We start from the raw sequence: 12,122 nt of genomic DNA, 5'->3' as shown, positions 1-12,122 counted from the left end.
TGAGTGCTGTAGCATTGTAATACCACCTTGTAATCGGTGTTCTCACAGTGCCTGTGCTCTTAGGCTGTTGCAGCCTTCACTTTTGTCAAGTGAGTGATGGCTGTAGCATTGCCTTTTGGGGTCTGGACCAGCATGGATGTGCTACACTCTCCACACACTGATTCAAGACAGGCAGTTCTTGTTATTTCCTCCCCCTCATGGGACACTGCAGAGCAGAGGGGATCTTAGTGGGGTTTTCTTAACAGTGACCAGTTACAAAACCTTTGCTCTCCCTGACAGTTTCTGAGCAGTTTCCAGCTGTTGGGTGTTTTTCCTTGCTGTGATACAGGATGGGGCTGTTGGCCTTCCCTGTAAAATTTGGCTGAGGCCTCTGGGCCATCAGCTTGGTCTCGAGATCAGCACCCAAGCAAAGGGTGCTGACCCAAGTGCCTTGGGCACCCAGATGTGGTGTGTGTGATCTGACCTGGTAACTGCTGCTGTGCTCGCAGCTTCACATGACCACTCAAGAAGCAGGAAAAAGAGGGAGGCTGGGAAGTTTCTCAGTTCAATTTCTGCAGCATACGTGATTGAAGATCTAGTGCTCTTTTCTTGTGGACATCTCAGCTTGGGAGCATGAGCTTTTAGGAGCCGGTGGGGCTCCCTGCGGATCCTGCGCGTGGCTTTTTCCTCTAGAGGGTGGGTAGGTGCAGCTTTTCTTTCCCAAAGGCCCTGAGGAAGAGTGGAGGCGAGCGCCATACACATGTCAAACTCTGTCTGTGTTTGGTGGTGCTTGGAAACAGCCGCCGCCTCCCTGGGCCCCCCTGGATTTCCATGATAAATACGGCAATCCTGACAGATACCACGGCCGGCCTGGCTCTTGTCAGCTCGGCCTTTGAGCAGGTTTGATTAATTGCTTTAGGATTTCACGTCCAGCCGGGAGGCCACTCCTGGATCGCTCCTGCCCCCCATCAGGTGGAAGAATGGAGCGGGATGAATGCTCTATAGACAGCCACCATGTGCTGAGCGGGTCACCTCACCGTGGGGAAGAGAACTCCTTCTGGCACCGGCGGCTGCGTCACGGCATTTGCGTGCTCTGGAGGCTGGGTTGGGGTAGCTTGGGTGGGAGGGAGCACGTTGACATGTACCAGGCTGCAGGGTGAAGAGGACAAGGGCACTGAGTCCTTCTGGTGTGGGGGTAGGAGCTTGCAGTCTCCCACCAAACCTGGAGAGGCAGCTGACTTAATTCTGCCGTGTGGGGTAGGAGGGACCTGCTGTAGAAGCAGGCCTAACAACCACAGGCTTGGTGCTGAATGCTAAATGGGGCAATGATTTGAAATCTGTATTCTTCTTGCTTCCAGTTTGAGAATGCTTCGATTTTTAATCCCCTTTTGGAAGGAGAAACTAGTCTGCAGTGCAAGTAGCAACCTCTGGTTGTGCCTCTGTCACCCAGTAAAGAAGTTGTGCCATTCCTTCAAATTGTGTTGCCTGAAAGGGTCCTCTGTTTTCACTAAGCAGATGAAATGGCTGTTGATTCAGATCTCACCTCGATATGTAAAAACCAGAGCTTCGAACAAATCTGCATCAGACAAAAGCATGACACAAAAAAAACCCCTTGGTTTTGAAACTTCATCTTACTCCTTTCCCATGCTTGACTGAAAGTAAGTGGGTTGGCTTTTGGCTGCACAGTACAATCCCTGTTGTCTGCCCAGGGATGTGACATGATTATCTTTTGTTAAATGCATCTTCAAAAATTCATTTAGAAAGAGTTAATTGCCCTTTGGCAACTTTTCCTCCTCCCTTCCCCAAGAAGGCTTTAAAATGTTAAAAAGGTCATGAGTCCATTACAATGAAATGAACAAGTGTCTGCAACATCCACAGTTTGTTTTGAAGTTGTGCTGGATGTATAGAGATGGAAATGTGAGCAAAATTGAGGCGTTTATTTTTGGAGATTCTTTTTAATGAAAACCAAACAAGAATCTCTGGTTCATTTCCTTTGCTCTCTGTCCTGCTTGCTGTCTATCCTTTGAGCTGGTGATATTTTGGTTTTAATTTAAAAGTTGTAAAACCCCTTCCTTCCCCACACCCTTTAATTTCTCCAGTTGAGTGGAGCTGGTCTGTAAGTTGTGTGAGCTTCCAAAAGAAGAATTGAACCATTGTAACATTGGCTGAGGCTTTTGTTAAGCAAATTTCATGAAGAGACCGGGACCTAGCAGGTCTTGAGGAAATCAGATCCACTTTGACTGGCCCTGCTGCATCCTGCTGGAAGCACTCCTGTGCTCTTGTGCATCCAGATGGCAAACGAGCCAGACATGTTCACTGCATGCACAGCTAACTCTGAAATAGCAGGAGACAGCCTGGAATCGTGTGCTGCCATGGCTGTGGAGGGATGTGTGACTGCAGGGTGAATAGGAAGCCTTGTAAGCAGAGGCTGCTTTAAGGCAATAAACCTGATGGGTTTATCAAACAGCACATGTTTGGGAGAAGGCTTGAGCTTTGTTATGTGGCTGGTGGCTTTTTGCCTTAGTGATGGAAAAAAAGAAGAAAAGCCAGCATGTTTAGATTGCAGGTGACCTTCATTTCTTGGAGGATTTGAACAGCTGTGCAAGAACAACAGAATTCAGTCAGTGCAGGTTTTGCATCTGTTTTATCAAAGCGTATCCCAGTCATGCTGCAGCTTGTTGGGAGCCTGGCAGTGGGCACATAGCGGGGCTTGTGTGTTCTTTAAGCAGCATCATCCTTGACCCCGAAAACTCTTACAGTAGCTCAAGGTTTCGGGTTATGTTTGTGAGGTAGATTAAAGGAGCAGTATGAGCTCACGTACTGTGGTTTCTTTTGCTGTTGCCATCCTCAGCCCACCTCTCCCGAGGCACACAGAAGGTAGCTGAAACTGTAACCCATTCCCAGGACCTGACTTTGATATGGTTTTATGGCAAGAGATGCTGAATATCCCTCCTTATGTCTTGGCTTTCTTCTCAGGTGGCGAGAACATCAAAAGCATAAACCAGCAGTCGGGAGCGCACGTGGAGCTGCAGAGAAACCCACCCCCGAACACAGATCCTGGCGTACGAATATTCACAATCAGAGGGGTCCCCCAGCAAATCGAGCTCGCTAGACATCTCATAGATGAGAAAGTTGGTGTAAGTTCCATCTCTGCTCTCTTGCTCTGTCCCTTTTGGTGTAAGTTCCATCTCTGCTCTCCTGCTCCGTCCCTCTCAGACGTGCTGTTGTCACTCTTGGGTACGTGTAGGCCTGGACTCACAGGATGGCACAGAACACGCGTGTTTGCATTATTCAGCTTCAAAACCATTTGCCTCTTAGCAGCTGGCTTGAGCTTGATGGCCCTCCAGCATCCATTGGGCTAATTTTTGCTGTGGTCCCAGAAGGATTTGACTGTTGACATAATGCTGGGTAGTGTATACAGCTATATGAGAGGGAAGAACAGCAATATAAGGTATGAAAAGGCTGTCAAAGGAGATTTTTGAAAGGAAGACAATAGTGTCGCTGTGTGAGAATAACCCAGTCCTGGCAGCATTGTCCTGAAAGTAAAACGCTCGACTCCTTGTTCAGTAAGTTCAGGATGACTTATCTTACACTTAACACAGTGCTGTGGTATTGAAGCTTAATAATGTCAGGCTGCAGTACTACTGAATGGGGAAGAGTTTGGTAAAAAAGTATGGAAAATACTGAACTGGGGCATGGCAAAGCTGCCTTTGTGCTGAATTGCTTGAGAGGAGAAGGCTTGATACCAACTTCAGGATCCATGTGTCCCAGGCTGTCTTCTCTCCTTTCTTACTACTCGTAGTAGCTGCCTCCACCCTGTACTTGGAGCTAGCATTAAATATTTGTGGATTCTGTGACAGGGTACCAGCATGAGTGGACCTGGAGGATTTGGTCAAAGTCCGTTCAGCCAAGCACCTGCTACACCTCATCAAAAGTAAGCTGCTGCACCTCCTCACCCGTGGGCTGGGGGGAATGGCTGGGAGCTAGAAAGTGCTGGGAGAAGGGTGGAGGGTCCTGAAAGGGTGGGGTATGAGTGGAGCCTTTGCAAGATTGAGCACTCAGAAGCAAAAGCAAGTGAGCTCAATCCTTTAAGCTTGACTACAGGAAAGATTTCATCTATTAAATAATAAAGCAGGTAGGTATTGGCATCTCCAAAATTCCTGTCTCTAGTGCAGTGAGAGCATGGGAAGAAGCCTGAGCTGCACAGAGCACAAGGAGTGCTGTTCATTGTGATGTATCTTCACCTTGGCTTCATGAACAGACTGATACCAAGGCAGGACATAACAGTTCACACCTGCACAGCTTTCCTTTTGCTCCCGTGTTCACCTCTTTGCTCAGCAGCTGCTGACTATAAGTGACAACTTCTCTTCTCTGGGCAGCTTCATGTCTCTGGCCTGGTAAGTATTTTATTGTCTACTTGAGCATGGCTTTTTGTCCTCTGCAGTGGTCCTCAGGCGTTCATGACGCAGGGCTGGGGCAGTACCTACCAGACATGGCAGCAGCCTGGACAACAAGTCCCAAGTAAGTGCCAGGACCTGGGCTGGAGAAGGGTTGGTGTTCCTGTTGCTTTGTGCCTGCAAAGGGCAAGTTCACCCATGAGACCACGTGTGTGAAAACAGCAGAATGAGCAGAAGAGGTGTGTGGAGGCATGTGGTGGTGTTTGAGCTCAGAACAAGCTGAAGGCCTTGGAAAACTTGTGCTTTTTATGTGCTTAACTGCTTATTGCCTCTTTCTGCTCTTTGGGTAGAAACTTGGTCCTTGCTGTCTGTTCCTCTCTAACAAAAGCATTCCTGCCTCCGGCTCTCTTCTCCCAGGATTCTCCAGGCAAGCACTTGCCAACCACACTTCGCCCTGATAGGCACACTATTGGTGCTGAGCTCTCCCATCTCTTTGTTCTTGACCTTATCACTTATTGCTTATTTTCTTATTTAATTGTTCCTTATGAGCTTTTCTTGCTGTTCAAATTCCAGACTGATGTAATGACTGGGGAAGGGGATGCAGGAAATAGAAGGAAGGTTAGGCAGGGCTCCTGTACTGGTCATTTTTTCCTGAAAGCCTCTTGAGTCAAAATTGAGCAGTTTGGAATGGGGAGTCACCTTTTCAGAATAATTCAGGTAGTAAATGCTGGTGGTGATGGCTGTAGCTGCATCATCCTGTGTCTCCAGCAGCCAGAGGAATGGTTTGCCCTAAACAGAGCAGATTCATGTCTGCTTGGTAATCTCAAAGCTCACATGGTGGTGGTAATGTCCAAAGGACACTTGCAGTCACAATTTTTCAAGAAATAGGAATTTTTAAATGGTCTGGTCTCATGAAACTAAAGCTAAGCACCAAAAGGTATGTGGGGGGATAATTTTAAAAGGGGGGTTAATGGCAGATGCTTTTCCCTGCTAAGGCTGATTTAGCAATGAAGTAGATAATGAACTTTGGTATAAATTTCCTCTCTTGGAAGTGCCTGAGGTAGAAGAATCATTGCAGGGACAATGCCTGCAATTGCACTTGTGATTCCCTGTAACACTAATCACCTTTGAGTGTTTATGAAATTGTGAACATGTGAAATTTGGAAATCTCAGTGCTGCTTTGTTAACTTGGTGCACTTCTGAAATGTGTGCTGTGGTGGCACATGGGAAGCTTGCACAGGAAGTGTGTACACGTTAAACTCTGGATGAGTCCTGCCTCTTAGCAATTCCAGTCTAGAAATGATGAGTTTTCCTTTGAGCGCTAGGGGTCTTGGAGAACGTCAGTAGTTGTTCTGTTTTCAGCACATTAAAATGCAGTGGTGGGCTTCAATGGACTTTTCTTCTGTACAGGAGTGGAATGGTGTGGTACTGGAGAAGAGTACGTTCTCATTAACTTGTTTTATACAGGAAAAATTGTTATTCTACTCCTTTCCTTTGCACGCCAAGCGCTCTCCTCTTCCCTGAGCTTTGGGAAGCAGAGCAGTCAGTGCAGCAGGGAAAGCTCCACAAAAAAAAATTTAACTTTTATCTCCCATGGAGCCTTGGAATAAATGCTTACAAAGCTGCATTGCTCTTTGCCTTGCAAGATGCCTTTAGAAACTCACCTTGGTAACTTAACTTTGTTCTCAGCTTCCTGAAACATCCCCTCATGCTGACCAGCAGTCACTGGGGAAAGAAAAATCTCCCTTCCTGCAGCAGATAATCATGTCTCAGGCTCACCCCTCCTGGCTTTGGAGCCTGGTGTAGGAAGCACAGCCCCCTTGAGCCCCCTGATGAGCAATAATGCAGCTCATACGCCAGTGATGACAGTTTTGCACTGTCAGGTTTCAGCTGGCTCCCAAAAACCCTTGGAGCTTCCTGCCTTGTCATTGTCCTTCCCCTGTGTGGCTTTAGTCCCACACTGCTGTCTTTTGGAGGCAGATGTTTTATTTCTGCTGTTGAGTGTGATGGAGAATGTTGGCTCCCTAGTTCCGTGTGTGCTTAGGATGCTCCCTCTTGCTGTTTGTAGCCAGGCACACTGAAGGCAGGCTGGGTGAGGAGAGAGGACACACACATAACGCTTTCAGAACCTTCACCACTCTCCTCGGCTGCAGCGGTGCCCAGGCAGCCCAGGTGGAGCTCACCAAGGCATAGGAGGATTATTGTAAGAAATAGGTAAATACCTGCTTTTGCGCTTCTTAGTTGGAAAACAGCCTTGTGCAGGGTCCCTTGCCCGAGTGCTGCAGCCTGTGTGTGACAGCTCTGTCAGCCCCGTCACAGCGCCGGTGTCCCGGGGACAGCCTCGAGTGCCCTCCTTGTGGGAGGAGGGGCAGACCCCCACCCCCTACACATGTATTTAGATTTTAATTACTTCCCCCATCTTAAATAAATTAACTGGCTGGGGAAACATTTTGCTGTGAAATGCATTTAGCTGCGTGTCCTTTCAGCCTGCTGCGGACTGTAATTCTCCGAGAAGAAAAGGCATTGAAGGAGGTCCTTTGTTGGCATTAGCAGGTGGACAGTTGAGGCAGCCTTGACCTCTGCCAGAAAAGGTCCTGACTTGTAGCGTTGGTCAAGTCTTTTAACCCGCTTTTATGCCCCTGGACAGGACACTGCTGCCCTGTTCCCTCCACCCACTTCACACTTGCAGTGTATTATTTTCCCCCTTCCCCCCACTTCAAAGCCCCCCTTGGGCTGGCGTCGGGGCCAGGCTGCGCATGGAGCTGGGATGGGATGGGAAGAGCTCTGCTCCACGCGTGTCCTCTGTCCTTGCCTGCTCTCCTTGTCTGCAGTGGCTCGTGCTCCCCACTCCTGCTGTGCCTCTCTGCCGTTCCCAGCTGCTGTGTTTGCTGCTTGTTTGTCGTGTGTCTCACTGAGGGCTCTGTGCTCCCACTGGGATCCAGGGAAGCGTGGGAAGAGCAGGTATCCTTCCTCTGTCCTGGCTGGCCAGGCTCTCCCTGCAGGAACCCTTAGATGTGCTAGGTTGAAGGTATCTTAGTGCTTCAAAGATGGGGAGTCTGTGCTAGATGGAGCCCGAGGTTTGGGATCTGTGAGCTGACACTGGCACTGCTTCCCTTGGAGCAGCGTAGGAGCCTGGAGATGACACCGCGAGCCAGCCATGGCTGTTTGGGGATGCTGTGGCTGCCTCTCCAGTGATGCCTGGGGTGTGTGCTGGGGGCAGTGAGGCTGGCTGTGCCCTGTGCAGGGCTCATGGCACCTTGAGGAGCCGGGAGCAGAGTGGCAGGTCATGCCACTGGAGGCTCGCGTGTGGATGGGCACTGCCCACAGGGGTCCCTCAGCTCTGCTCCACTGAGGAGACTGGGGGTGAAGGATGCAGCCCCTGACAAACAAGTGAGGTGACTGAAAACACGGCCATCCCCTTGGCAGCTCTGTGGAGGTGACAGGTCTCAGCTGTGTCAGGTGTCCCAGCTCTCCTGCACTCAATGCAAGCAGTCTGAGAGCCCAGGGTGGCTGATTGCAGACTGAGCAGTTCCCAGCCACATGGTTTGGCTTGAGCAGGTCCCAGCAGGATGACATTTGGCTTCATGCCCTTCAGCAGATGAGGTGAAATCAGGAACTCAAGCTTTTTCTCAGCTTCTCCTGAACTGAAGATGCCCAACACTGTAGAAAGGTGGAAGCTGAAGTGTCAAGTCTGGGCAGCTGGGGTAGACCCAGGGCCTGTCTAGTGGAAAGGTAGATGTCACTGGCTGGAAACTGTCACCTGTTCCATACTGACGTGCCCCTTGTTGTCATCTTTGCACAGGCCAACAGAGCCAGCAGCAGAACAGCCATCCCGATTACAGCAAAGCATGGGAGGAGTATTTCAAAAAACAGAGTGAGTGAAACAGGCGTATTGGAGATGAATCAGCTCTTGTTACAAGGAGTTCACTCTAATCCGATGACTTGCATCTCCATCCCTGCCATTTTTAGCTTCCAGTCCTTTCCAGATCCCCTTTGGTGCTGTCCTGTTGGTGATGGTGCATGTAGTGCTCCCACGGAAAGCTCTCGGTTGTGCTGTCGCGCCTCGGGAGAGCTGCTCCCGCTGAGCCCCGGTCCCCTCGTGCCCACGCTTGCAGCCAGCCTGCCTGGGGAAGCACCGAGCATGCAGGAACTGATGCTGGCAAAATCCAGAAAGCTGGAGCTGGGTTGTGAGAGGGTAGGAGAGCTCACGGAAAGTCACAGGCCTGGCTCTCCCCACCGTGTTACAGGGCGCATGATCCCGACCTCTGGACCTGCTTTGACATGGTGCTGCTGGAGGCTTTGGGCCTTTGAGGATGAGGGGTATGCAGGCTGTCAGCCTGTCCCTGTAGCTGCAGGAACGCTCTGGGTGCTTTCTGCCTGCTCTTGGCTTGTCCCTCACAGTCCAGCTTGGAGCCCGTCCTGCTGTCCCACGCAGCAGAGCTGGTGTTGCTCTGTCAGGTGTCTGCAGCAGCCGGAATGGGGCTGGCTCTTCTGTAAGCTTGACAAAAGGAGATCCTAAGCCTGGGCTTGGGCTTCTGGAATTGCTTATCTCTGCCTTTTTTCTTCCTTCCCCACAGGTCATGCTGCCAGTGCTGCTTCTCAGGCAAGTTCTCAGCCGGACTACACGATGGCTTGGGCAGAGTATTACCGACAGCAGGCTGCCTACTACGGGCAGACACTAGGGCAGGCTCAGGCTCACAGCCAGGTCTGTATTCACCTTCCCCGAACCCCTCTGCTCCTTCTCTTGGGGAACTGGGTATATTTGCCTTGCTCTGGTGGGGGACTCTCCTTCAGGTTCACATGGTGAAGCAGAGATGTTTTGTGGCTGAGGAAGTGATCACAGAAGCGTTACCTCAACATCAGTCTTATGTTCCTGTACAGGGTGGGTGAGCGGACTGGGAGGTTATTTGTTTCTTCTGGGAGCCTTTCCTTATAGTTACAGTTATTCCCAGGCAGTTGTTTGACTTGGGGGAATTAAAGTAAAAGGAATGATGAAGCCAAGCTGGTAAGGCAGCACAGCACAGGACTGTGAGCGCAGGCTTTTCCTTTTCTCGTGCTGGGACGGGAGCTGTGTGCTCACCAGCTCCCTGTCCTGAAAGAGACCAAAACTGTTGAAAAATGCTTTGGAGTAAAATCTCCCCTCAGCTGTCGCTCAGCTCACCAGAGAGTTGTGTGAGATCTATCCTGATCACACTTGGTGCTTTCCCGAGCACCGGCTCTGCGGGGCAAACAATGCGGCGAAAGGCAAAGCACCCGGGCACCTTGCTGTGGTCTGACACTTGTCCCCACTGCTCCACATTTAGCTCTGGCTCCCGGGAGCAGAGGCTGCTGTGGATGCTGGCCCCCAGCAGCTGCTCTCGGCTCACACCGGCGAGGTGGAGCCGGGTGCCGGTGCCGGCGCTCGCCGCGGGCGCTGGCCAAGTGTGACCTGGACGCGGTGATAAAAGGGCTTCTCTTCATTCCTCCCCGGGTCTGCTCCGCTGCAAAGAGGGATCTTGTTTGGTGAGGGGCGGGAGAGCTCTGGGACAGCGTTAGGGCAGAGGGCTCCGATGGCAGCTCGGAGCATCCTTTGAGCTCTGTTTCCCACTCCGCTGCAGTGGGGACAGACCTGTGTCGGGGGAGGAGGGCTCGGCAGCTTTGATAATTTGCTGCTGCTCAGTAACTTCTCCTTTTCTCCCCTCTCTCTTTCCAGGAGCAGTAGAACAAGGTCCTCGTGGCAATTTTTTTTCCTTGGAATTGTTGTGGAAGAAAACCTTTTTGTAACAGAGGTTTCTAGATTTGCAACATTTTGATGAAGACTTTTCTGTTTGTGGAACACTAGCTGTAGGATAATCTATACTGAACTTTTCTAAGAATCAGGAACAATTAGTAATGTACTAAACGTATGGACATGCTGGTAATTTTGTTTCCAAATTTATATTAAAACAAAACCTCCGGGATTCTTTTTGGAGAGAAGCCAGAGAATTTGCAGGCACCAAAACGCACCCCAGAGCTGTGACATTTCAATATGTGGGTTTTTTGTGTGGTTTTTTTTTTTTCCTTTTAATTTTCGATCTTTTCTGTTGGAACAGAAAGAGTGGCTTGGAAGTCTTAGGTGGTATGTAACAAATCTTAAAAAGAAAAAAAAATTTAAACAGTATTTAAATATTCTTAAATATGTAAATTCATTAAATGTTTTACTTCTAATTTCTTGTATCTTGGCTGTCTTTGATTTTATTGCATTTTTAAAAAACTGAACTATGATATGTATTGTAATTAATGATATGATTTCTGTATTTGAAACAGTTACTGTTTGCAAGTTCGGGGGGGGGCATTTTGTAGGGTTTGTATAATTTCTAGAGTCTAAAGGGGTAATATAAAAACGTGTTAATTTTTTTTAGCAATACATTTTTTCATGTCTCCATTGCTAGTTGCATTTATGTATCTAAGACCTCCAAGCTTGTTAAAAAAAAGAAAAAACAAAAAAAAAAAGAAAAAGAAAAGAAAAAAAAACTTCTTCTATGCTCTCAGAAATATAAATACTGTTATTTTTAATATTAAAATGAATCTGCTATTAGTACCTTTAACAAACACTGTGGAACATAAAACCATATAAAAGGTAGTAACTATTTTTTAATTCCAAGGTGTTTTTTGCTTTTTTGTTTCTTTTAAATATTTTCTTATCTAATATTTGTCAAATTACCTAGAGAAATAAATGAATCTAGTATTAACCACAGTATGCGCTAAATAATTTTGATTTAATAAAAGGGATAATATGATTTCTGATGTTTACTGTAGTGTTTCTTGTACAGATAACAGTGTATTTTTAAAGGAAAAACGGAATTGAAGCTATTTTTTCTTGCATTTTTAATTGCCCTGCGGGACATTCCGTTTTTAAATGTACTGAATTTACTGTTCTTGGGTTCTTTCCTTATTTTTCCTTATGCTTGAAATGCCTAACTATAAAGAACCGCGATTGGATAATGTTGAGCATGGTGTTTAAAAAAAAAAAAAGTGTTCTTTTTATTTGACTGACAGTTGCATTTTACACTTCTATATAATAAAATTCCACAAGGTGTCTTGTGGGTGAAGTATTTCCCGTCTCCTGGACTCCATTGTTCCCTCTCCGCAGATCCCGGCTCCTCGCGCCGCGTCCTGGGGCGTTTGGGGTGATCACTGTGGGCAGCACCAGCCTTAATTCTGGAGAAACCGTGTCACTGTCACATCCTGCTGCTGCTGTGACACCGAGGATTCCCATGGAAGTCTCTGTGCTTGTCGCTGTTTGGGCCAGGAGGATTCGTGTTAACACCGGGAAGTTTCCTCTGCAGCCCTGTAAAGGTTTTATTGCTGAGGAGTTGGCAGCCCCTGGTTTTAATACTCTGGACTTGTTGCTCTTCCCCAGCTTTGTGGCTGAATCCATGCAGGATCCCTTCCTGCAAGGGGGTCACTGGAGCAGCACCCACTGGGAGAGGGATGGGAGGGACGTGGCTCCAGCCATTATCAGATGTGTTAAGGGCATTAACCTTTAGTTGTGCCCAGGCCAAGTTTGCCAATAACTGGAGCCCCTTTCTTGTAAAATGTGGGTTTTGAGCTCCTCCAACCTAAGGCAGCTCCATCCGCTGCTCCCAGGCAGCTGCGGGGGGTTATGACGGGGGAAGGGAGGAAAGAAGATCCCATCTGCAAAGCCGGGAGTGGGAGGCACGTTGAGAGCCGGAAGAAAAGGAGATGTAGCATCTCTAAATATACCTCCAGAGAATCAAGAGAGAC

The 12,122-nt window shown here is 48.5% G+C and overlaps 1 protein-coding gene across 5 annotated transcripts in view; it reads left to right on the top strand.

Moving 5' to 3' along the window:
* Positions 1-11,451, top strand: part of FUBP3 (far upstream element binding protein 3) — a 40,240-nt gene extending 28,789 nt beyond the window's left edge. For 3 of the 5 annotated variants that reach the window (XM_032130772.1, XM_032130771.1, XM_032130770.1), the window contains 6 exons: positions 2,956-3,116; positions 3,840-3,913; positions 4,424-4,500; positions 8,179-8,250; positions 8,954-9,081; positions 10,069-11,451. In XM_032130772.1, coding sequence (XP_031986663.1) covers positions 2,956-3,116; positions 3,840-3,913; positions 4,424-4,500; positions 8,179-8,250; positions 8,954-9,081; positions 10,069-10,077 — 521 coding nt within the window. In that variant the 3' untranslated portion in view covers positions 10,078-11,451. The other 2 variants (XM_032130773.1, XM_032130774.1) reach the window with 2 other exon arrangements.
* The last annotated feature ends 671 nt before the right edge of the window (positions 11,452-12,122 follow it).

Source organism: Corvus moneduloides, chromosome 21, assembly GCF_009650955.1.
Source record: "Corvus moneduloides isolate bCorMon1 chromosome 21, bCorMon1.pri, whole genome shotgun sequence".
Lineage (NCBI taxonomy): Eukaryota > Metazoa > Chordata > Aves > Passeriformes > Corvidae > Corvus > Corvus moneduloides.
This window is presented reverse-complemented; position numbering and strand designations above follow the sequence as displayed.